Raw genomic sequence first — 23357 nt, forward strand, 5'->3', positions numbered from 1 at the left:
CAGCAGTACTTGACAGAACAGGCAGAGAGCACAAGCACCAGGTCAGGGGGCGTGGATGATTGGAACCCAGGTCTATATGACTGATAGGAGCTGCAGTCAAAGGTGCAAATCTCCCTAACCCCTCCCCTTGCAGGTTGAGACACCAAGGTATGGCCAGGGGTCCCTGGGGACTATTGGGAGTAGAGAAGCCGGATGAGTGCAGACACTCCCTCTACCTCGTGCTAATTGGCCACCCACCTCTCAGTCCAGTGGGTGTGAGCCACACAGATCCTGCAATAATGCCACATGTCCCTGCCAGCTGCAAAGAACAGATCAGGTGAGGCTGGCAGGAGCCACGGAGTCAGTTCTAGCTCAGGGCTATTGGTGTCCCACAAGGACCCCACAAAAAGGGAGGGGTGCAAGCCCAGCTCCAGGGCAACCAAGATTTGGTTGCTTTGTTTCAGTTGAGACAGTGAGCCCCAGGCTGGTGTTGAACTCCTGGCAATCCTCCTGCTTCAGCTTCCTGAGCACTGAGCTAGAAGGCAAATGTTAGCATAGCCCTTTGAAGCTGTTTGTTTGTTGTCTGCCTCACCCTCCCAAGTGCTGGGACGACAGCAGTGCCACCACACTGGGCTCTGCCATTATATATTTATGTTGAGATAGGCTCTCTCTCTGTGGCCCAGGCTAGCCTCCCAAGTACCACAATGACAGGTCTGCCACTTTTTTTTTTTTTTTTTTTTTTTTTGGTTTGGTTTGGTTTTTTGAGACAGGGTTTCTCTGTATAGCCCTGGCTGTCCTGGAACTCACTCTGTAGACCAGGCTGGCCTCAAACTCAGAAATCCGCCTGCCTCTGCCTCCCAAGTGCTGGGATTAAAGGCGTGCGCCACCACTGCCTGTTTTTGTTTGTATTTGTTTCTTCTTCTTCTTCTTCTTCTTCTTCTTCTTCTTCTTCTTCTTCTTCTTCTTCTTCTTCTTCTTCTTCTTCTTCTTCTTTCTCTCTCTCTCTCTTTCACTACAGAGCCCAAACTAGCTTTGAGCCTGGCATCCTCTTGCCTCAGCTTCCCAAGCACTGGAACCACAAGTGTGCTGTGAACAATGATATTCAGAGTCAGAGTCTGAAGATTCTAGAACCTCCCAATCCACATATCACTTCATCCCCAATCATCCCCGCCTCTATCAGGACTTTTGTCCTGCTTTCCTCGGCCTCCTGCAGCCTGGGATCTCCAAGGTGGCCTGGCACACGTAGGTCCCACTGTCCTCGAGACTCACATGGTTCAGCCACTGGGTGAGGTCCTCAGGTGGCCACCAGAACAGCTGTCCCTCATACCCACAGCCACCAGAGTCGAGGCTGCCAATGGAGATAAGTAGGTGGCAAAAGCCTTTGTTGTCTTGGGCCCACTCCACAAACAGCTGCTCCCAGGCCTGACTCTGTGTCACCCCACAGGACAGGGGATACATTGTCACTGTCACCCTCACCCACAGGGACCACTGACATATGCTCAGGCTCACAGCTTTCTGTGCACCTAGGGAGGACACGAGTGTCTACCCAAGTCTGGTGAGCTGTATGAGAGCCCCTGCCAAGGGCAAAGCTTGCACCCCAGGACACAGAGACCAGAGGATCCATGAGCTTTCTGCCTGGCAGCCCCCATCTGCAAGCCTCAGGCCAAAGAGAGACTAAATCTCAAACAATTAGTGAAGATGGATTCAAGGAAGATGCTCCAGGTAAATGCTGGGCCTTTGTGCATGCACACACATGCAAACACCACACACACACACACACACACACACACACAGGAAAGAAAAAAATGTAGGGGCCAGCAGGTAAAGCCACTTGCCCTTCAACCTGTGACCCTCCTCCACAACTCACATAGTAAAAGGGAGGGAAGGGGGCTGCAGAGATGGCTCAGTGGTTATAGCGGCTTCAGGAGACTCCATATCTATTGCCTCTGGGAGTACCTGCACTCACATGCACACAAACAACCCAGGTGTGTGTGTGTGTGTGTGTGTGTGTGTGTACTCACTGCTGAGTATGGTGGATCATGCATTTATTTCAACTTTTCAACTCTTCAGTGGCAAAAGCAAGCAGATCTCTGAGTTCCAGGCCAGCCTGGGCTACAGAGTGGGAACCTGACTCCCCCAAAGCAATATCCTATCTCAAAGGAACAAAAAGCGTAAGGGCCAGAGAGGCTGGATTCCAGGTCCCAGCAGGCTGGTGTTTCATGGTTTGGATTCCTCGGAAGATTCCATAAGGGCATCCAACCTCCATGAGGGCCCAAGTGTCCAGAAGAGGAGACTGAAGTTCAGGGTGGTTCTGATGGGGAATCAGGCAGCTGAAGTGGGCTAGATAATCAGAGGGGATACACAAAGTGGGGACCCCCCAGATACTCACCCCAGAGCTGCAGCAGGATGAACACCCAGCCAGGAGACCCCATCCCTAAACCATCAGGTCCCAGGCTCACCATGCTGCACCTGTATCACCCCAGCCACCCCACATACATACTCTCTTCCTGTCACAGTATCCACCCCACCACTGTTGAGTGACACTGGGGGGGGGGGGGTGGAGATTCTGTGTTCCAGCAGAGAAAGGGGTTGAGTTCTTTCCACCCCATGCCTCAGTTTTCCCCAAAATATTCTACATCCAAAAGGGAGTATGCATTTACCTGTGAGTATAGAGATTGGGGTCATGGAGATGGAAACCTCTTTGGAAGATTCTACAGGAATATACAAAGGATGCAGAGGAAAAGCAAGAGCAGAGTGTGAGACAGGGGGATGGCGAGAGATGAGAGACCCTGGGCTCAGTGGGGTGAGCACTCTTCCAGAGCATACATGGCCTGGTTTCCAACCCTAGCACCTCATAACACAGACATGGCGGGGCATACCTGTCATCCCAGCGCAGTAGAGACAGGAGGATCAAGAGTTCAAGGGCAGGGCTGGAGCCATGTCTCAGTGCTACAGAACACTGTCTGCTCTTCCAGGGGACCTGGTTCAGCTCCCAGCAACCACATGGCAACTCACAACTGTCTGTAACTCTAGTTCTAGGGGATCTGATGCCTTCACACAGACATACATGCAGGCAAAATATCAATGTACATAAAAAATAAAACCCTAATTTAAAAAGAACTTCAAAGGCAATCTTGGCTACATATGGAGCATGAGGCCAGCCTGAGAAATATGTTAGGAATCCCCTGCCTAAGTTCCTGGATTTCAAGTCTTTCCCTTGTTGTAGTCTACAATTCTAGGCATGGGGCTAGGCCATGTCAGCAGAATTCTGTGGTAACTTTGGGTTCACACAGGTAATCACCACCACCACCTCCACCACCACCACCAGTGTGCCTGGTGTGGTATGTATGCCTTTAATCCCAGCACTCAGGAAGCAGAGGCAGGGAATCTCTGTGAGTTGCAGGCCAGTCTGGGCTATATAGAGAGACCTGCTCTGGTAGGAAAATCAAGTCTTCCTGTTCTCAGTCAAACCATAAGGACAGCTGTAACTCCCGGTGAGCGGTGAGTATACAGCCATCCCCAGCCAATTGTGCCACGTTCAACCCCACTGGAAGGTTTGGACCGCTCTGTGTGAGTGAAGTGGTCTTAACCTGCCCAGGCCAAGTCTGCTTCTTACAGGTTCTCATGGCCACCGCAAGGTCTGGGCAGAAGTGGGGGCTGTGAGTGGTGAATGGTTCTCACAGTCAACCTCCAGCCTCAGCCCTACACCGGGGTCAGTGGCCAATACAGTAATAGCTGACCAAGAAGTTGTCTCCTACCCAGCCTCAGCATGGTCTACTCTCTCAGGAGACACTTCCTGGAATTGTTCTGGATGGAGTGGCGAGGACGCTGCCCTGGGTAAGGGGCAGTGTTTAAAGACGCTGGGCTGATGAAGCTCCAGGCCAGTGGCCCTCAACCTTCTGATGCTGGGGTCCTTTAATACAGTTCCTCATGGTGTGGTGACCCCAATCTTAATTTTTTCATTGCTACTTCATATCTGTAATTTTGCTACTGTTGTGAATCGTAATGTAAATATCTTTGTTTTCCGAGGGTCTTGGGTGAGCCCTGTGAAAAGGTCATTCGACCCTAAAGGGGTTGTGACGCTCAGGTTGAGAACCTGTGCCTCAGCCTTTGTCAGGCTGACAGCAGATAAACGATGTAGGTAAGTATGTCTAGCCCTGAAGAGCAAGGGCTGGTAGAAAGATCTCTATGCCCTGGGGCTTTGTGGGATGTGTAGGATCCTGCCTGTCTCACTGTGTGACCACAATGGCTCAGTTCTGGTTGGTTGTGCAAGCAATAAGTGGCAAACACGTGAGCCATCGATGGACAGCTCTGGGTAGGATGGGGGGCAGCCTGGGTGCCAATTTGATTAGCAAATGAGATCGATTTGGGGGTGAATAAGGGATAGTACCGAGATCACAAGACAGGATGGGAGGCCAAAACCAGATACCCTGACTTCCGCCTGGGTGCTCTCTTATCTCTCCCAGCATCACACACGGATAACCAGGCTCTGGAGGGAGACAACTACATTTCCCAAGCAGCGCCGGTCGCTGCGCATGCGTAGTACATGTAGTGATGGAGCGCTGACTAGGGGGCGCGGCGGCGGAGACGGCGAGGGCAAGGAGGGCTAATTGGCTGCTGTCTGCGTCCAAGGAGCTTCAAGGGTTTGGAGGACCAGCTGAGGGGAACACGCGGCCGGGCCAGGGCGTCGGGGGCTGCAACTATGGAGGACCAGCGGGTAGGACCCGGAGAAATGCACGAAACGGGAACGGGGAAGGGACCAGGTGATGCCGCAGCGCCCCTCCCCCGCACGGGCAGCCCACACTGCGGCTCCGGCTAATATGCAGACCCCTACTTCTCCCCACCCCCACCCCCACCCCCTCCCTCACTCAGCACATCGTCATCCTAGCCTGGGATCCTAACCCACCCCACAGGTCGCCACCCCTAGCTGCGCAGGGCCCAGCCCCACCACCCTGGGTGGGAACCGGCTTCTGCTGCCCTCTTCCTCCACCTACCTGCCCTAAGGATTCTCCTCTCCATGCCCAGCCCTTCACAAGCAAGACCTTCCAGCTGCCCAAGTGAACTCCATCCACTTCCCAGGCTGACCCCTGCCTAGCACGCTTCTCCCAGGAGAACTTTGTTTCTCCATATACTCAGTTGGACCCTAGGACTGGCCTTGCCCAGACTACTCTCTCAGTGCAGCTCACCTTCAACTTTAAAGATACTGGCCTGGGTTGCTGGTGGTGCACTCCTGTGTCCTAGCCTCTGGAGGTAGAGGCAAGAGGTAGATAGTTCAAGGCTAGCCTGGGCTACACAATGAGATTCTGTCTCCAAAACTAAACAACAAGGAGCTGGGGCGGTCTCTCAGTAGGTAAAGCGTTTGCTGTGCAAGTGTGAGGACCCGAGTTCAAGTCCCCAACACCCACGTAGGAAGTTAGTTTAATGTAGCTGCATACACTGTAACCCCAGCCCTAGGGACACAGACACAGTAGGATCCCTGGGGCTCACTCAGTGGCAGCTGGCCTAGACCAGGCTTAGTGAGAGACCATGCTCTGATAATAAGTAGAGAATGAGAGAGGAAGACACCCAACATTGACAGCTGGCCTCCACATGCATGTACATGCACACACACATGTACACACACACTCCAAAATCAAAACCAAGTAAGCTCAATGCTCAGGGTCTGTCCCTGAGGCTCTGTGGTCTCCAGTTTCCTTCTCTACTATGGGAATCCCACAGCCTCACCTCAGGCCTGCATTCCGGGAAGAGAGTGCTCACCCACCGTGCTGCCCATGTTCCTTCTGTCCCTCAGGAGGCGCTAAGAAAAATCATCACTACCCTGGCCATGAAGAATGAGGAGACACAGACCTTCATCTACTCCCTGAAGCAGATGTTGCTGAATATAGAGGTGGGCCATCTGATCCTGTCTGCAGATGTGTCTGCAGATGTGGGTGCAGGGGAGAGGCCAGGAGGCACTCCTCTGTCTGCCTCAGTTTCCCTGTCTACATAGCCCTTACCTTTTCTTTTTTGAGACAGGGTTTCTCTGTTGCAGCCCCTGCTGGCCTAGGACTTGCTCTGTACAGCAGGCTGGCTTGGAACTCAAAGAGATCCCCCTGCCTCTGCCTCCTCAGGGCTGGGGTAAAACACGCATTACTGCACCAACCTCATGGTGGCCTCTTCCCATGCAGGCAAACTCAGCCAAAGTCCAGGAGGATCTGGAAGCCGAGTTCCAGTCCCTCACATCGGTTCTGGAGGAACTGAAGGAATCCATGCTGATGAAGATCAAACAGGACAGGGCCAGCCGCACTTACGAGCTGCAGGTGTGACTATGCGCACATACCCTTTCTCCAGAGCCTTTGATCCCCTCCTGACTCTTCCCAGCCAGGGCCCAGCCCTTCCCCGAAACACCTTCTCCATCACCACTACCTCCCTGTATTTCCCAGTCCTTCCCACTGGTCCCCCCAGAACCAGGGTAACGCTCCCCTCAAACACCTCCCATGGCTCTCATGGACTCTCCAGATCCAAGCTGGCTACTCTCACATTGTACCCAAAGTTCATTCCCATCTGTGGAATCAGGAGAGCACGAGGGACTTGGATGTGACCCAGGCCACGAGTCAGGCTAAGAGCTCGAGGCTCCAGTCAGCGTCTCCGACCTGAAACCCTGTTGGGCTGTGGGTCCTGGGGGTGGCAGGACTCTGGGTGGGTTTATGGTGGTTGAGGGATTTGTCTGTGTTGTTGTACTGCCCGCAGAACCAGTTAGCTGCCTGCACACGGGCCCTGGAGAGCTCTGAGGAGCTCCTGGAAACAGCCAACCAGACCCTGCAGGCTGCAGATAGCGAGGACTTCCCTCAGGTGGGTGTCAGTGAATGGACCCCCAGGGTCCCTGGGTCAGATGTGCCATGTCTGGTTTTGTTCATTGTTATCACATGTATTTATTTGTGTTGAGGGAGGGATATATGCAGTCCACAACAATCCTGCCTTGCCTTCATGTGAGTCTGTGGATCAAACTCAGGTCCAGCAAGCTTGGCAGCAAGCACCTTTACTCTCTGAGGCCTCTCACCAGCCCCCAAGTCATTTTATTTAGATAGTGCCTCCATGCAGCATGAAGTGTAAATATGTCTCTAAGACTGTTGAGTGAGGGGCTGGAACTTGGGGCACAGTAGAGAACTTGCCCCACATGCACCAGACCCGTGCACCAGCACTGTGTAGACCAGGTGCAGTGCTGCACACCTAAACCCCAGCAATTAGGAGGACGATCCGGAGTTCAGAGCCCACCTCAGCTACGCAGTAAGTTCCAGGCTAGTCTGGTCTACATGACACCCCATCACAAAAAGCAAAACAAGTTGGCCCAATTAATACATTTTTAGTATAATGTCATGCCACCCAGTAGTGAGTGTGTCAATACCACTCAGAATGGGTTTTTACTGTGAAATGTTTGTTATTTTTTCTGAGATTTCTATTAAGTCTGGCCATCTATATTTTGGTTTGTTAAATGTGTGGCTTGGAGTTGGCGAGGTGACTCAAAGGATGAAAAGTGCTTGCAGCCAAGCCTGATGACCCAGGTTCAATCCGCAAACCCGCTATGGTGAAAAGAGAGGACTGACTTCCAGAGATTGTCCTCTGACTTCCATAACATGTGCACAGAGAGAAATAAATGTAATTCTAAAAACAAAATAAAGCCAGGCAGTGGTGGCGCACTCCTGTAGTCCCAGCACTCAGGAGGCAGAGATAGGCAGACCTCTTGAGTTCGAGGCTAGCCTGGTCAACAGAGTGAGTTCTAGGTCAGCTGGGGCTACACAGAGATCCTGCCTGGAAACAAAACAAGCAAGCGTGCCTATTGTGTGCACTGGGGACAGAGTGGGAGGTTGGGTGGGGTAGGACTGCCTTAGTCTGTCTCTTTGACACACATCCTGGAAGGGGTCAGTTCAGCTTCTGCCTCAGGGCAGAAATCTTTTCCAAATGCCACCTGCTGTGCCTCAGTCTCCCTGCCTGTATAGTGGCACAGATATGGGTGACATGCCACCTGCTGTGCCTCAGTCTCCCTGCCTGTATAGTGGCACAAATATGGGTGACATGCCACCTGCTGTGCCTCAGTCTCCCTGCCTGTATAGTGGCACAGATATGGGTGACATGCACCTTTGATTTCTGCTTTGTCCTTTTCTAGGCCGCCAAGCAAATCAAAGATGGGTAAGATTGGGGGTCAGGTCCCCATTCCAGAGTCCTGCCTGTGTGTGAAGGTGGGACACCCGCTGGGGGAGGCCAGGTCCCCGTGCACTGTACAGAAACACATGGCAGGGCTCCAGATGTCCCAGCCTGACCACTCTGCCACCAAGCCACCATTGGTTTGCTCCTACCTCCCTCCTTGCAGCGTGACCATGGCCCCCGCCTTCCGACTGTCACTCAAAGCCAAGGTCAGCGACAATATGAGTCACCTCATGGTGGACTTCGCACAGGAAAGGCAGATGCTACAGGCCCTCAAGTTCCTACCTGGTGAGATGGGGACCAGCCTCAGGGCCTAGGACTCTGGGAGGGATAGAGGAGACTGGGATGGAGCCAGAAAGTCCTGCCCACACACACAGGCTGAGCCCCAACTGCACAGGGTTAAGGCCTGTATCTGTCATGGGTAGATCTAGTCTAGCCTTGTCCACACAGAGGTGGGCTTGTTGCTGTCTGGGCAGGACCTAACCAAGGCAGGTTCACAAACCAGCCAGGGCTCTCTTGGCAGTGTATCCTAATCAAGCCCAACCATACTTGGGGTAGGGCCTATGGGTACCATGTCCATGGGTGGGTGGGGCTTCAATTTGGCCATCGCCACCTGGCTCTGATGACCTGGGAAAGCCCTGTTCTGGGGATGCCAGGGGGCTGCACCTCCTAGGGAACTGGCCCTTTCAGGAGGCCGCTATGGGGAGGAGTCTCAAAGAAATCCACGCCCCTAGTTGGTGGAGAAGTCTGGAAGAGTACCAAACAGTAGTAACCCAAGAAGGTGAAGAGAGAGCTCTGCCTGGACCCACATGAACTCGAGAGGTCCCAGCCTCTGCGGCAGTCCCACAGAGCTCTACCAAGGTAGTCTAGGACTCAGATATTGACCCTTCTCCCTGGGTCTTGGCAGTGCCCAGCGCCCCCATCATCGACTTGGCGGAGTCCGTCGTGGCAGATAACTGTGTGGCGCTGGTGTGGCATATGCCAGATGAGGACAGCAAGATTGACCACTATGTCCTGGAGTACCGCAGGACCAATTTTGAGGGCCCGCCCCGCCTCAAGGAGGACCAACCCTGGATGGTTGTTGAGGGCATCCGGCACACGGAGCACACCTTGACAGGTGAGGAGCACCCCTTCAGCGAGCGAGAGAGCATGGCCAAGCATGTGAATGAACACACATAAGCATGTTGGGGAACACTGCCTGATGGATAAGGGGACAGTCTCGGGCAGGTAAGAGAGCACTCCAAGTTAAGTGAGAAGCACTCACAAGCAGATGAAGAAGCATGGCCAGGCATGTGGGAGTGTTCTCAGGTGTATGGAGGGACAGACAGGCATATGGGGGAACACAGCCTGACAGGGGACACTCTCAGGCAGCTAAAGAAGTACTCCCTGAAAAGTGAGGGAGCATCCCTAGGCAGGAGTGGGAGCACTCACAGATACGTGAAGGAGCACTCCCAGACATGGGAGGGAAGAACGATAGGTAGAGAGAGCATGTGTAAGCCAGAAAAGGAGTATCCATTGGCAAGTAGGTGAGCACAGTGAACAGGTTTATAGAACAGTCCCCGCTCAGCTCAGCAAGACATCTTCCAGTCACCCATCCCCCTCCTGGCACCATTGCCCTGTCAACTCACAGCGTTTTGGTGTTGCTGGCTTCCTGCAGCCCCTGTGGTCTGAGAGCAGGCCGATAGGGTTAGCCTGTAGAACCATCAGCAGAACAGATGACAAGATGTAATGAATTTGTCCTTGTCTGAAGAGCAGGGGAAACTGAGGCATGGGAGGGACTTCACCTCATCTTTCTAGCTCTGCATCCAGCTGCTGGTCATGTGTGTGCCAGTGTGGAGGTCAGTGGTCATGGTTAGTTAGTCTATCTGTCTCCGCCTCAGGTTTACAGTCTGGATGTGCCACACCTGGCTTTTTCCTCGGGCCCTTCCATCCCTGCAGCTTACCCATCTCTTCAGCCTCCTTCCTGCAGTAGTGAGCAGTAGGGAGTTCTGGGTAATTGGAGGGTACCAGCTAGTTTAGGTATTGCACAGTAGACAGGAGGAGTCTGGGAGGCGGGAACCATTGGGTCCTAATGAGTTTACAAAACCTTTCAGGCTGGGAACCCCTGATTTTCCTCCCTAACTCTCAAATCTCAGCTGTAATCAGCAGCCTGCTAGTTATCTGTAATTAGCACTTGTTCATGGTTTGTAATGAGCATACTAATTGTAGGGGAACCTGGCCATGCCAGCCAGTGCCAGAGCACCAGAAGCTACCGCTATCCCCTCTGTACAGAAATCAAAACAAACCTACTCTGTTTTTCATAGGACCTCAGAATCTCTACTCCAGGCTTCTCGACGTGTGCTGTGACTTTATCTGGGACAGTCACAGACACAGCACAGTGAGGGCCCCTGTTTTCCCACTGACGGCAGCTGGTGGAATAGCTACAGTTCAGTGCCAAACCAAACAAATGAAGGGGGGAAGGGCATGGCTCAGGTGCCGGGGTGCTGCTCACCCACCAGGAAGGAGTCCCTAAGCTTCATCCCCAGTGTAGTGCGCACTCATCATGCCAGGAGCGGTGGAGGCAGGAGGTTCAGGAGTTCAAGGTCAGCCTTGGCTATAAAAAGAGTTTGAGGTCCTGCTGGAGTACATGAGACCTGCCATCTAAGGAGAAAACAGGAATGGGAGCAGTGTGCATGCCTTTAATCCCAGCGATGCAGGTGACAGAGGCATGTGATCCACGTGAGTTTGAGACCAGCCTGGACTGCACAGTGAGACCCTGTCTCAAAAACAAAATAGAGTAAGATGGGGCCTGTCTTCTGGACCTGAGCTCTCTGGTGATGTGAGCTCTGGAAGGTGCACACACAGGATGTTGACTAAGGTTTGCCATGGCAGCCAGGAGTGATAGGAGACTGACATAAGGCCAGGCTTGGTATCCTGAGTGTAAGGGGACAGTATACGGAGCTCTGAGCAGGGAGCCTGGGTCAAGGATAGGAGAAGCAGGCCCACCACCTGCAGTGATAATCAAAGGGCTTGAGAGATGGTCTAATGGTTAGAGCACCTGCTGTTCTTGCAGAGGACCTGGGTTCAGGTCCCAGCACAACATGGTGGCTCAGACTGCCCATACATAACTCCAGCTTCACTAGATATGATGCCCTCTTCTGGCTTGCACAGGCACAGGTGGTACAAAAGCATACATGTGGGCAAAATACCCATATACATAAAAACAAATATCTTAAATGAGACACAGACCGACAGAAGGAATCCCTGTGGTCTCACTTCTTTCCTCCTAGGTCTCAAATTTGACATGAAATACATGAACATTCGTGTGAAAGCTTGTAACAAGGCGGTGGCTGGTGAATTCTCCGAGCCGGTGACCTTAGAGACACCAGGTGACTGCCTCCTACCCCTCCCCGACTCCACATCTCCCAACCTGTCCTGGTGTCCTGGGAACCCACCCTTCATAAAGATCTTGTAATGGAACGACCTTGTCACTCCAGCTGCTGGGGAACTCACCCTTAGGCTACAGTGGCTATCTTCACTTGGATATCTTGAACTTTTGTGGGTTTTTTTTACTTCTATTTATGAGGTGATGCATGGATTTTATCGTGTGTGTGTGTGTGTGTGTGTGTGTGTGTGTGTGTGCGCGCGCGTGCACATGCGTGGGGGGTTCATGCATGTAGACGGCATCATCAGGATGTTCACAGACACTGTGTATCTGGCTGGCCTGAGTGCTAAGGATGGCCCTGTCTCTGGGAGAGTTATAAATGTCCAGTGCTGAGGAGGCAGATGTAACCACCATGCATGCCTTGTTTTTAACTTGAACTCTTAAGAATCAGCATCCACAATTAGTTGAGTGTGGTGGCGCACGCCTTTAATCCCAGTTCCTAAGAGGCAGAGGCAGGCGGATCTCTGAGTTCAAGGCCAGCCTCCTCTACAGGGTGAGTTCCAGGACAGCCAGGGCTACACAGAGAAACCCTGCCTCAGAAAACAAACAAATCCAGGGGTTTTATAGCAATCAGGACACCTTAGCACCCAGCCCTTCTGCAGTTAAGGTTTTTAAATCATTACCTTATGGCTTTCCCTGCCTGCATAAGTATCAGTGCAGTAGGGTGTGAGTGCCCATGGAGGCCGGTTCAGAAACTGGAGTTACAGATACTCAACTGTGACCACCGTGTGGGTGCTGGGAATCGAACCCAGGTCCACTGGAAAACTGGTGGACAGCCTCTATCCCCATCCCTTCATTTAGAATTTTTTTTGTTTATTTAATTTTTAGAGACAACATTGCACTACGTAGCCCAGGCTAGAAGTCGCAATCCTCCAGCCTCAGCCTCATGGGAGCTGGGATTGCAAGTGTAGATGGAGTAGTCTCCCTGTCTGTCTCTCCTTGTGTCTTCTATAGAGTTGGGGACAGAATATAAGTTGTAAAAACAGATTCTCCCACAGTGATTCTTTTATATACCTTCTTCAGAAGTTCCTCTGCTGTCTAGCCTAACTCCCTCCTGCTGTAGTCATGCTCTTTCTTTGGGATCAGTGGAAGCTTAGGGCAGAGAAGGCTTGAAAATGCCTCTAGACTCCAGAGTTGTTTGGCCACAGCCTCTTGACCTTGTCCCTCTGGCTCACAGTCAGCTACCACAGCCTTCCTGTCCTGTGTCTCCCCCTCATCTCCCTTCCTGTCTGTTTCCCTTGGTCCTCTGTTCTGGCCGACCTGGATCACTGGCTGTCCATCTCGTCTCTCTGTGTCTATCTGGGTTTCCCATCTCTGTGACCCCCCTCATCTGCCTGGCCCCAGCATTCATGTTCCGCCTGGACGGGTCCACATCTCACCAGAACCTGCGAGTGGAAGACCTCTCCGTTGAGTGGGACGCCATGGGCGGGAAGGTTCAAGATATCAAGGCTCGAGAGAAAGAGGGCAAGGGAAGGACAGCGTCCCCTGTAAACTCTCCAGCCAGGTAGTCCGTCTCCCTGTTCCCTAAGTCTGTAGTGGACATGCTCACCATGGCCACTTTGGTCAGCACTGGGGTGGAGGGAGAGGCCTGGGGTATAACAACTTCCTTGGAGAAGAAGAAATGAGAGCAAGGAGATTTTGAGCAGGGTTTTGATGGACGAACAGGAGGTTTTTTTGTTTTGGTGGTTTGTTTGTTTCTGCCACATCTGACTGGTTAGCTCAGTTGGTTAGGCGGTTTCCAGCTGAGGGAAGTGTCAGGCATGTTCACAGTGGCTGGCGTGGAGTAGGGAGGCTGAACCCAGGGAAAGGAATAACCTGAGCTGAGCTGAGCTTTCCTGCCGTCCACAGAGGGACTCCATCTCCCAAGAGGATGTCCTCAGGTCGTGGGGGCCGGGACCGGTTCACAGCTGAGTCTTACACGGTGCTGGGTAAGGATGGGAGAGGAACTAGGAAACTGGAGTGCCTGGGGGAGGAGCTTGACCCAAAGGAGAGCTCAAGTTTACAAGTTCACTGGGCTCCATCCTGCCCCCTCCCTGTCTCTGTGCTTCAGGGGACACGCTGATTGACGGTGGGGAGCACTACTGGGAAGTGCGCTTTGAACCAGACAGCAAAGCCTTTGGCCTGGGTGTGGCCTACCGAAGCCTAGGCCGCTTCGAGCAGCTGGGCAAGACGGCTGCATCCTGGTGCCTGCATGCCAACAACTGGCTGCAGGCCAGCTTCACTGCCAAGCATGCCAACAAGGTCAAAGTGCTAGACAGCCCTGTGCCTGACTGCTTGGGTGTGCACTGCGACTTCCACCAAGGTGCCATCACTTTTCCCTCCCAGGTCCTGATGAGCTGGGCCCTTCCATGTTCCTCACCCACCTCCTGACACCTGTCTCCCTGCTCCCCTCACTCCAGGCCTCCTGTCTTTCTACAATGCCCGAACCAAACAGCTCCTGCACACCTTCAAGGCCAAGTTCACGCAGCCTCTGCTTCCAGCCTTCACCGTGAGCCTGCTGCAGCAGGAGGAGGGGGGCCTCTGATGGAGAGGGGTGGGCTCTGATGGAGAGAGGCGTGCTGGGCCTGTCTTTGGGTGCTGTGACTCCTGGCTGAGTTTTCCTGTCCTCTACTCTCCAGGTGTGGTGTGGAAGCTTCCAGGTGACCACAGGCCTGCAGGTGCCCAGTGCAGTGCGCTGCCTGCAGAAGCGGGGCAGTGCCACTAGCAGTTCCAATACCAGCCTCACCTAGGCCAGGCCACCTGCCAGCCGGGGCACTTCAGCTCAGCTTCACCTCTCTGCTGCTTGGAGCCTTAACTCTGGAAGGGAGGGTCAGGGTTCCCTTCCCACCTCACTTCATAATAAAGAGAAAACACTGGCCTCCCTGCTGCATTGTTTCTCGGGATCAGGGCACATAAGTGGCCCAGACCTTGCATTTCTTAGCTGAGAGATTGGCGTTCCTTGTGGACAGGTGTCAAAATTGCCAGCTTGGGGGCAACACCTGACAAGTCCCTCACCCCTAATCTCAGATGCCATACTAGACACAAACCTACGGTCACATGGCATTTTGGTTTGGGTTTTGGCTTTATTACACAAGGTCTCACTCTGTAGCCCAGGCTACCGTGGAACTCGCTATACAGTTCAGGGTAGTCCCAAAATTCCCAGGGGGAATTTACTTTTGGGAGAACATTTTGCAACAAGCTGGCTGTGTCCTGTCCCCTGGGTGAGGACAGAGCTGGTGGCAGACTATTGTGCCCAGAGATAGTCCACTGGTCCCTGGGAGACTGGATCAGTGTTCCAGTGCCCTCCTCTTCTGTAGTTTCTCTTCCAGCTCAGCAGTGATATCCCCAAGTCCTGGTGGGTGGGAGCCCAGACTTAGCTAGAGTACCCTAGGCTGTGCGCCAACCCCTGGGCCTCCCCATCATGCATCCAAGCCCCAAAATCTCCTTACTTGTCACAAGGGAGGGAGCCTGGGGTGAGCTTCCGCCTAGCTTCCTGGTCCAGATGCTGTTAATGGCTTTGAGATCTGCAGAAAGAGGCAGGTGAGGTCCAAGGCCAGTGTCACTGAGAGGGAATGGGTTGGGGGGTGGGGGTGGTGGATAGAGCCCTACCTGGCTTAGGCAAAACTGCTGGCTTTGGGGGTTTGGCTGGGAGCCTTGCTGGCTTCTTGAGCTTCAGGGGGACTGCCTGACTGGAGAGAGACACTGCATGGACAAGAGAGAGATGTCACAGGGTAATACCCATTTGTCCCAACTCCAGTGTCTGTGGTCCAACCTGGGCTTACCATCCTGATTCATGTATTCAGCTGCTGGGGAGTCTTCAATGGGAGTCACATAGTTCTCATCCTGGTCTGGTAACTGAGGCAGGGGAGGCAACTTGTCTTCCTGGCTGGACACAGGTACAGGTACAGGTGGGAGTGGCTTTGGGACATTAGCAGGGAGGGCATGGCCTGATGGGAAACAGTCACTGTCAGAGCCTATTGTGATATAAACCCCTTAGGGAGTACCTGCTGAGATAAACAAGTGTGCCCACCTGCCAATCACAATGTGTCTGCAGCTTTAGACAAGTACAAGTGTGTATGTGTATGTGTAGGATGGTACTGTGCCCCCACAGACTCGTGGTTGAATGTTTGGCCCATAGGGAGTAGCACTGTTAGGTCTTGTTGGAATAGGTGAGGCCTTGTTGGGGGAAGTTTGTCACTGTGGGGGAACAAGCTTTGAGGTCTCCTATGCTTAAGCTAGGCCCAGTGTGGCACATAGTCTCCTGCGGCCTGCGGATTAAGATGTAGAACTCCCCTCTCCTCCAGCACCACATCTGTCTGCACACTGCCGTCCTTCCTCCATGCGACCACAATGATAATGAACTAAATCTCTGAAACTGTAAGCCATCCCAGTTTCCTTTAAGAACTGCCATAGTCATGGTGTCTCTTCACACCAATGAAGTCCTAACTAAGACTCGTATAATGGGCTGGAGAGCTAGCTCATCAGTTGAGGGCACTGATTGCTCTTCCAGAAGACCAAGGGTTCAAATCCCAGCACCCACATCGCAGCTCACAACTATCTGTAGCTCTAAGATCTGACACCTTCACACACACATGCAGGCAGGAAAAACACCAATGCACATAAAACAAAAATAAATAAATTATATTTTTAAAAAGATATGTACATCGGCGTATATGAGCCTTTTGACATGGACACACACCTCAGGAGCACAGCATCCAAATACATGTGGGTCAGGGCTGGGCTCAGGAGGACCATGCTGCACTCCCCTCAGACCCCAGGAGGCACACTGCCTCTTCCTCTCACTTGGTAAATGAGACCTCAGATCTGCTTCCTGCCTCGATCCCCCCCAGGGCTCTTTCCTTTAGCTATCACTATCAACAAAATCCTTTGGAACCAGGCTGTTAGCGCTCAGGAAGCAGAGGCAAGTGGGTCTCTGTGATTTCCAGGGTAGCCAGAGTCTCAAAGAACTAATGATGGTGGTGATGATGATGATGATGATGATAATAATATCATCCTTAGGCTCTCTGTAGGAGCTGATGCTGATGCCTGTCATCTAAGCCCTCAGCTCCATGAGAGCCTATAAAAAAATTAAATTAAAAAAAGCAGATGGGGTGGCACACTTTGATCCTTGCACCTAGGAGGCAGAGGCAGATGGATCTGTGAGTTCCAGGGCTGCCAGGGCTACACTGAGAAACCCTGTCTCTAAAAAACAAAACAAAACAAGCAGAGCCTTTGGAATGTGGATCCCAGGTCCTGCAATGGCCATAGGAAAGGGGAATCACCTGAGCCTCGGGAGGAGGGCACAGCCCATGCACTCTCGCCGTTCTCCCGATCCGAATCCACGAAGCCTGGAACAGAGAGGGCGGGCAGCCTGGAAGCAGCGTGGAGGCCGGAGCTAGCCCCCCCAGAGAGTATCCCCGTCCAAGCCTGGTAGCCCCACATCGCACACACCTAGAACCTTCTCATAGTCCTCATCCAACACGAAAGGGATCAGCGCCCTCTTGGTGTGCGTCACAAAATAGTTGACCACAGCTTCCAGTGAGGGGCAGGGAAACTGGGCGAGAGAAGATGGTCGGTCGGTCAGGGAAGGGCAGAAGGAAGACAGAGCCAAGGACACCCCAAAACTCACCGGGTCTTCCACGTCGATCACATAGTTAGGACCTTCCCGCTTCACCTTGTAGTGTTTGACCACGGGTGACCTGAAGAGGAGTGGGCAACTGGATAGCTGGGATGCCACACTGCCCACCCTAGGAAAGCAGCCTCCTATGAAGCTAACCTCAAGTCTCTGCCTATAGCCAGACCCGCCCAGTTATGGCCATGCCCCACGAGACCCCGCCCAATATGAGAGCTGTATAACCTCATCCCAAGTCATGACCCAGGCCTAGAGGCCCCGCCTCTGGACTATAACCCCTTTCCTGGCAGCCTCTAGCTACTAATCCCCCAGCTAGGGCCCCCACACTAGGTCCATTCCCACTGGTGGCCACGCCCCCAGGGCCCAGCATGCGCACCCATTGAGTATCTGCCGGGTAGTGACAGACACACTGTCCTTGCCATCGCCTCCAGGCCGCAGAAGCAGGTTCCCGCACTCCGGGTAGCGCTCCAGGAGCAGCTGCGCCTCTAGCCTGCTCACCTGCAGAAAGCACCTGGGCGACCGCACACCGGAAATGCAGGGAGCCACGCAGGCCCACACTGTACTAGGCCTCAGAGGCCACGCACCTGCTACCCCACCCGGGCCCCGTCCCCAGAGAGACCCCCACCCCTGCCCACTCAGAAACCTGCTCTCCATTCTGAACCCAGGTCTCCCTCCCTCTCTAAACTGAGACACCGCCCAAGATAAAAGCACCACCCTTCTCTTGAATATGGCCCTGTCCCTCAGGGACCGAGGCCTTGCCCCAGGCCCTCAAACAGACCCCGCTCTGGAGTGAGTTCCTTGCCCATCCCACGGGCGGCCAACACTCACCAGGGCACCTCGGCTGCCCTCCGTACCTCCTCTTTGGCCAGGACCTCAGCCATCATGTACAGGTGTCCAGGCAGCAGGGTCAGGTTAGATGGGACACGGAGCTGAAGGATAATCCAGGTAGAGAATGCATGGGTGGGGACCCAAAAGGTAAACTGAGGCCAGCATGTGTAGCCAGAAAGAAGTCCCTCTGTGCCCAGCACTACCGGGCACCTCACAGCATATAGATATATAGGCACTCAGAGACAGACCCTAAAACGGATTCAAAAGATGCTAGAACCTTGCTCCGAGTGCTAGGTGACTCTCAGGAGGAGCCAAAGAGAAAACTCTGAAGTTTTAAACTGTGTGTGGTGATGCACACCTCTTACCCCAGCACTCGGGAAGTGCAGGCGGAGGAGGGAAGCCACCCTCAGCTATACAGTTTCAGGCCAACCTGGGCTACAAGAGACCTTGTTTCAAAAATAAAACAAGGTGTAGCTGGATATTTTACAATAAACTCCGTAATGTGAGAGGGGTTGGGAGGAGCCAAAAAAGGAAGGAGAGGAAGAGGAGGAGCTAGGAGGAGGCAGCGATGTAGGAGCCATGGAGGACCACACATGTATTGAGAGCAGTACCTAGGTAACAACTTATATCATAAGGTTAGATATTGGGACACACCTCTAATTGTGTGGGCTTCTTGTTAATTGAGTATTGCCAAACATATAAAGCCTTTGGATAATCTTTAAGCATTAGAGTCTCATTGCTACTGGGTACCTCGTGGATGGCGGGATGGTCTGGGCTCAGCCCAGCCTTGTAAAGACAGAGCCAATCTCCCACACTGGCTGGCTGTTTCTAGCTGTGGCACGTGTGTGGCCTCTGGCTGGGGAACATAGCGGCAGAGCTAAGCAGAGCTGCTGCCGCTTAAATAGTTGGCCCAAGAAAAACGCCGTTCTAAATTTTAACTTTAACAAGTGGCATCCAACGTGGGGCGCCACTTGTTACTGATAATATTTAAAACTGTGGCACCTAATCTATCTTGTTTTTACAGGGCCGCCATGTTTCTGACAAGACAAGGCCTGTGGCCATGACATCAGCATGGTCTCTCTGCTGCTCAGCTCAGGCCGTGGCTTAGGCGGCCAGAGGTACTGGCCCTGCCACCCACAAGACAACAGCGAGCGTGTGAGATGGCTCTGCCAATCTACTACAGTCTCCAGTCCTCTTTTCTTAGCTCCTCCTCTTCCTCTCCTAGCTCCTCCCACATAAGCTCCTCCCAAATTACCGAGTTTATGGTAAATGTTTATGGTATACTGCTACAACAAGGATCTGGAGATGTTCTGTTTCTAACACCTACCACTCAGCAGCTCTCAAACTCCTGAAATAACTATTGCTCCAGGGGATCCAACATCCTTTTCTGGCCTCTGAGAGCACTGCACTGGTGTACACACACACACACACACACACACACACACACACAATCTAAAAACAATAAAAAAATGAAACAAAAAGTTTTAATTTCCTGGTCTGGCTTCAGGCTGTGAGCTTCCAGACTGAGAGCAACCTGTGCACTCTAAAGTGATGGGGACATGGGACAGAGATTCAAACAGTTTATCTCAATTGTTCACTCAATGAAATTGAAGGTCACCATGGAAACAGACTTCTGGGCACATCCATGAGTGGTCTTCTAGTTTTGGTTGACTGAGGTGGGCAGCCACACTCAGAACCATCCCATGGGTTGGAATCCCAGACTGAAGAGCCAGGTGAGCTGAGTGCCAGCTCATCATGCCTGCTCTGCTTCCTGAGGAACCATCCTCCTGCCTTCAAACTCTGAACCAAGAATAAACCCTTCCTTCCTTAAGGTGCTTGTGCCAATTATTTTGTGGTAACAAAAATAACTAGTAGAAAAATAAAAGCTGACTTTACCTCCACCACAGTCAAGATAAATCCTTTCCACATCTCACAAGATTCCAGGCTCTCCACCTAGAGAGAGGGGAAAAGAGTTTATGTTAAGAAGAATGGATGTGTTCCTTGTACAAGTGGAATAAGGGCCTCATTTTGCCTCACATCTGTCATGGCTGCCCCCTCTGCCCTACCCTTTTGCCCACCACATCCTCTGCCCAGGGGCTTTTGCACAGATGTGTCTTTATGCAGACCTGCCCTTTCAAAGGCGTCCAGAGCCACAGAGAGGTCCAGTGACTTGCAGAGTAACGGGAGCCCAGAGGAGGACTTCGTGTGACTCCATGTTCTTATTATGAATGTTTGACTGGATGGAGGAGTATTCTCTTCTCACTTACCTTGAATTTAACCTCCTGGTCCCGGAGAACCAGGCTGAAGTGATAGGCAGTGTCACGTGAGCTTCCCAGCAGAGTCTCCTCTTTGAGCTTTGAAAACAGCCTCAGGTCCAGCCTCTCCAGGGGCTGGCCCAGAGGAACAGAAGTGTGTGAGTACTAGGCCTGTGGTTCTCTCAGGTCTCTAGGATGATGAGGGTACCACCTTGCTGACATAATCCCAGACCTCCACCCACCTAGGTAAGGATCCAGCAGACCCTGAGCCCACATCCCTTCCTCACCTGCAAGTCCCGATTGCCATTGTAGAAACAGATGGCTAAACCCTGGAGGCCTGCCCAGAACTTCCTGTAATCCTGGGGGCCAGAGAAGAAGGGAGAAAGCCCAGGTGGTGTGTGCTCAACATCCTCTTTCCTGAGGCAGCACCTGTGCACAGGCTGTTCCTTGTGCCAGCATGCTCTTTCCCACACTGTGCAAAGCTACCAGCTTTCAGTAAAGGCTGAACTTCCTTTCTTTTAGGGTTTTTCCTTTCCTTGACACCTTCCCGTGTAGCACAGAACACCCTTGCACTCCTGATCCTCCTGATTGCTGAGATGATGGGTGTGAACCACCATGGCCCATTCCTGTCATCCTGGGCATGGAACCCTGGGCTCCATCGCTAGGTTTGCAGGGAATGAATGCACTGAGTCCCAACCCCTAAAAGTGCATGTTCACTGAGGTCCTCCCTGCCCATCATCCAGCCTGGGCATCTCCTGTTGTCCAAGAGACTATGCTCTGGGGTATAGCTAGTGGCATTTGTCTAGCATGGAAATGAGCCTGGACATTTAATAAAGGAGAAAACAAAGAGACTCATAATGAGATAGAGTCACAAAGCACTCCACAATCTGAAGAGATAGGTGTTGGGAGGGGTGAGCTGGCCTGACTGGATTAATGATATATTCCATATACAAATACATCTACTCACTCACATATCTACCTGTCCACCTATGAACCCATCAACCCACCCCCATCTGCTCATCCATCCATCCATCCATCTACCCACCTGGAGCTGTAATATGTTAATCTGCTCTAAACTCCCTGGTGGGAGTGCATGTGGTCCTCGATACCTGCCCAAATATTTTGGATTCACAAGTGAAACACACACACACACACACACACACACACACACACACACACACAACCTTGTGCCTTAAACAGTGCAATGGCTGGGCACTTCCAAACCTTCCCATTGCTAACACACTCTCCCCTCTGATATTCCTGAATTAGTACTTACTAAAACCTATTTTCTGCCACAGACCCAGGCCTGCAACCCTTGCGGGTCATGATCCCCAACTCTTACATGTTGACAGTGTCTCTGTCTCTCTGTCCTACACTTCTCAGGCCAACGTCTTCTCCTTCTGACAATAGCAATTCTCCTCTTCCCTCACATTCCTTGCTCAAGAACCTCAAAGTCCTGCCTCTGTCTCCCTGCCCAGCTATTAGCCGCCAGCAATTTTATTTACCAGTTAAAACCAGCTAGGGGCAGGGACCATCAGCATCTCATATGCAGACATGCAAATTCCTGTGTGATTTGGGAACCAAATTAACATAATACAAACAATAAACTAAATCTACCACACTTATTCATCCACCACCCACCCACCATCCATCCATCCATCCACCTATCCACCCACCCACTCACCCACCCATCATCCATCCACCCACCCACCTACCCATCCATCCATCCATCCATCCATCCATCCATGCACACTCATCTGTCCATTCTTTGAGTGCATCCTGTAAAGGACTTGCTGGTTAGGGTGTATCTGGACACATGGGTGTGGGTGTAGGTGAGGGGCCTGAGGAACAGAGTTAGCAGAAATGGAGGGTGCATTCATCAAGAAATGCATATGGGCTGAGCATGGTGGCAGCGTACACTTGAAAAACTGAGGCAGGAGGATTGCTTCAACTTTAAAGCCCTTCTGGATTATAGTACTGAAAACCTGTCTCAAAACAACCCTCTCCTATGTGGCTGCAGTCAGGTGTCACCTTTCCACATGCCGCCTGCCCTGACCTTGGCCCACCTGCCCTGACACCCCCCCCCCCCTTGGGGAGGAGCAATTAATCTTGGGGTTAATTCTGGGCCAGGAGGGGGAGGAGGCTCAGGAATCAGAGGACACCTTATTTCCTAGAGGACAACTCTAGTCGTGTTTATTTATATTCAAAGAGTAGAGAGACCACATTAGAAAGATTGAAACAGCTGGGTAGACAGATCAAGAGACCTATAGTCAGGCAGCCAGGCAAGAAAGTGGACAGACAGGAAGGCAGGCAGGCAGACAGATAGACAGACAAGGGTAAAATTAGAGGACAGAATGTGGAAAGAGACACAGAGACAGACAGATGGCCAGAACCTTCCACAGCCAGCGGCATATGCCTTGCTCCACTGGGTGCTGTCCCACTGTCACCCACCCCCTGCCAAGCCTGTGAGGTGATCTCAGTTCTGAGAGGCTCTTACAGTTTCCCAGGACAACAACACTGCTGGTTTCCCACCCTTCATACCTGGTCACAGGGTCCCTTTTTCTCTAGGAAGCTCTCGTAGTAGTGCGAAGGTGGAGCACCTTTGAGCTTGGGGCCCCGCGGTGGACTCAGGGCAGAGGCCATGACCAGCCTGGGTCCCTATCCTAGCAGTAGGAGCCTCAGCCTGGCCAGGAAGCGGATAAACAGGTTCGTGGGGAGTTTCCTTAACTCAGCCAGTTGTCACCTCCCTCCCTGGCAGTGCTGGGCGGGGGCTGGATCCTGGGGAAATCCCAGTAGCTCTGGACTCCTGTCCCAAGCAAAGACAGGGACCTGTTAGGGAAGATGGCCATGAGACCGACACAGGGAAATCACAGAAACATACAGCAAGACTATAATTGCAAGATCTGGAATTCTTGGCAGGTCACTGAATGTATCAGTAAGTTTCCCTGGCTCATCCAGGCGGTATGCAGTGCCTTAGCCTGCAGTCGGTCAGGGAGGGAGGGACTGTCTCTGCGCTGTTCTGTTTGAGCACTCAGAGTACATCAATCAATTTAAGTTTTTGGTTACATTTACTGTGTGT

At 52.4% G+C, this 23357-nt stretch overlaps 2 protein-coding genes across 5 annotated transcripts; one reads left to right on the forward strand and one right to left on the reverse strand.

The window, feature by feature from the left end:
* Nucleotides 1–4517: 4517 nt before the first annotated feature.
* On the forward strand, nucleotides 4518–14441 carry Fsd1 (fibronectin type III and SPRY domain containing 1). Of its 3 annotated transcripts, XM_034499243.2 has the most exons (13): nucleotides 4519–4696; nucleotides 5771–5866; nucleotides 6147–6278; nucleotides 6709–6810; nucleotides 8123–8145; nucleotides 8327–8448; nucleotides 9068–9277; nucleotides 11430–11528; nucleotides 12929–13088; nucleotides 13433–13512; nucleotides 13635–13886; nucleotides 13984–14072; nucleotides 14203–14441. In XM_034499243.2, the coding sequence occupies exons 1-13, from the start codon at nucleotides 4682–4684 to the stop codon at nucleotides 14311–14313; spliced, it is 1491 nt and encodes a 496-aa protein (XP_034355134.1). In that variant the 5' UTR covers nucleotides 4519–4681; the 3' UTR covers nucleotides 14314–14441. The 3 variants fall into 3 exon arrangements, with proteins under 3 accessions (XP_076788097.1, XP_076788098.1, XP_034355134.1); XM_076931982.1 differs by lacking the exon at nucleotides 13984–14072 and having other exon boundaries at nucleotides 4518–4696; XM_076931983.1 differs by lacking the exon at nucleotides 14203–14441 and having other exon boundaries at nucleotides 4518–4696; nucleotides 13635–13795; nucleotides 13984–14183.
* Nucleotides 14442–14626: 185 nt separating this feature from the next.
* Nucleotides 14627–22996, reverse strand: Stap2 (signal transducing adaptor family member 2). 2 transcript variants are annotated; one of them, XM_076931985.1, is made up of 13 exons: nucleotides 22820–22996; nucleotides 20566–20637; nucleotides 20291–20413; nucleotides 19920–19976; nucleotides 18024–18124; nucleotides 17572–17706; nucleotides 17193–17262; nucleotides 17015–17117; nucleotides 16846–16911; nucleotides 15346–15510; nucleotides 15173–15265; nucleotides 15013–15087; nucleotides 14627–14935 (listed from the first exon to the last, which is right to left on the reverse strand). In XM_076931985.1, exons 1-13 carry the CDS (start codon nucleotides 22919–22921, stop codon nucleotides 14808–14810), a joined length of 1290 nt encoding a protein of 429 aa, XP_076788100.1. In that variant the 5' UTR covers nucleotides 22922–22996; the 3' UTR covers nucleotides 14627–14807. The 2 variants fall into 2 exon arrangements, with proteins under 2 accessions (XP_076788100.1, XP_034354309.1); XM_034498418.2 differs by having other exon boundaries at nucleotides 14627–14915; nucleotides 22820–22993.
* Between the last annotated feature and the right edge of the window lie 361 nt (nucleotides 22997–23357).

This window comes from Arvicanthis niloticus, chromosome 3, assembly GCF_011762505.2.
Source record: "Arvicanthis niloticus isolate mArvNil1 chromosome 3, mArvNil1.pat.X, whole genome shotgun sequence".
Lineage (NCBI taxonomy): Eukaryota > Metazoa > Chordata > Mammalia > Rodentia > Muridae > Arvicanthis > Arvicanthis niloticus.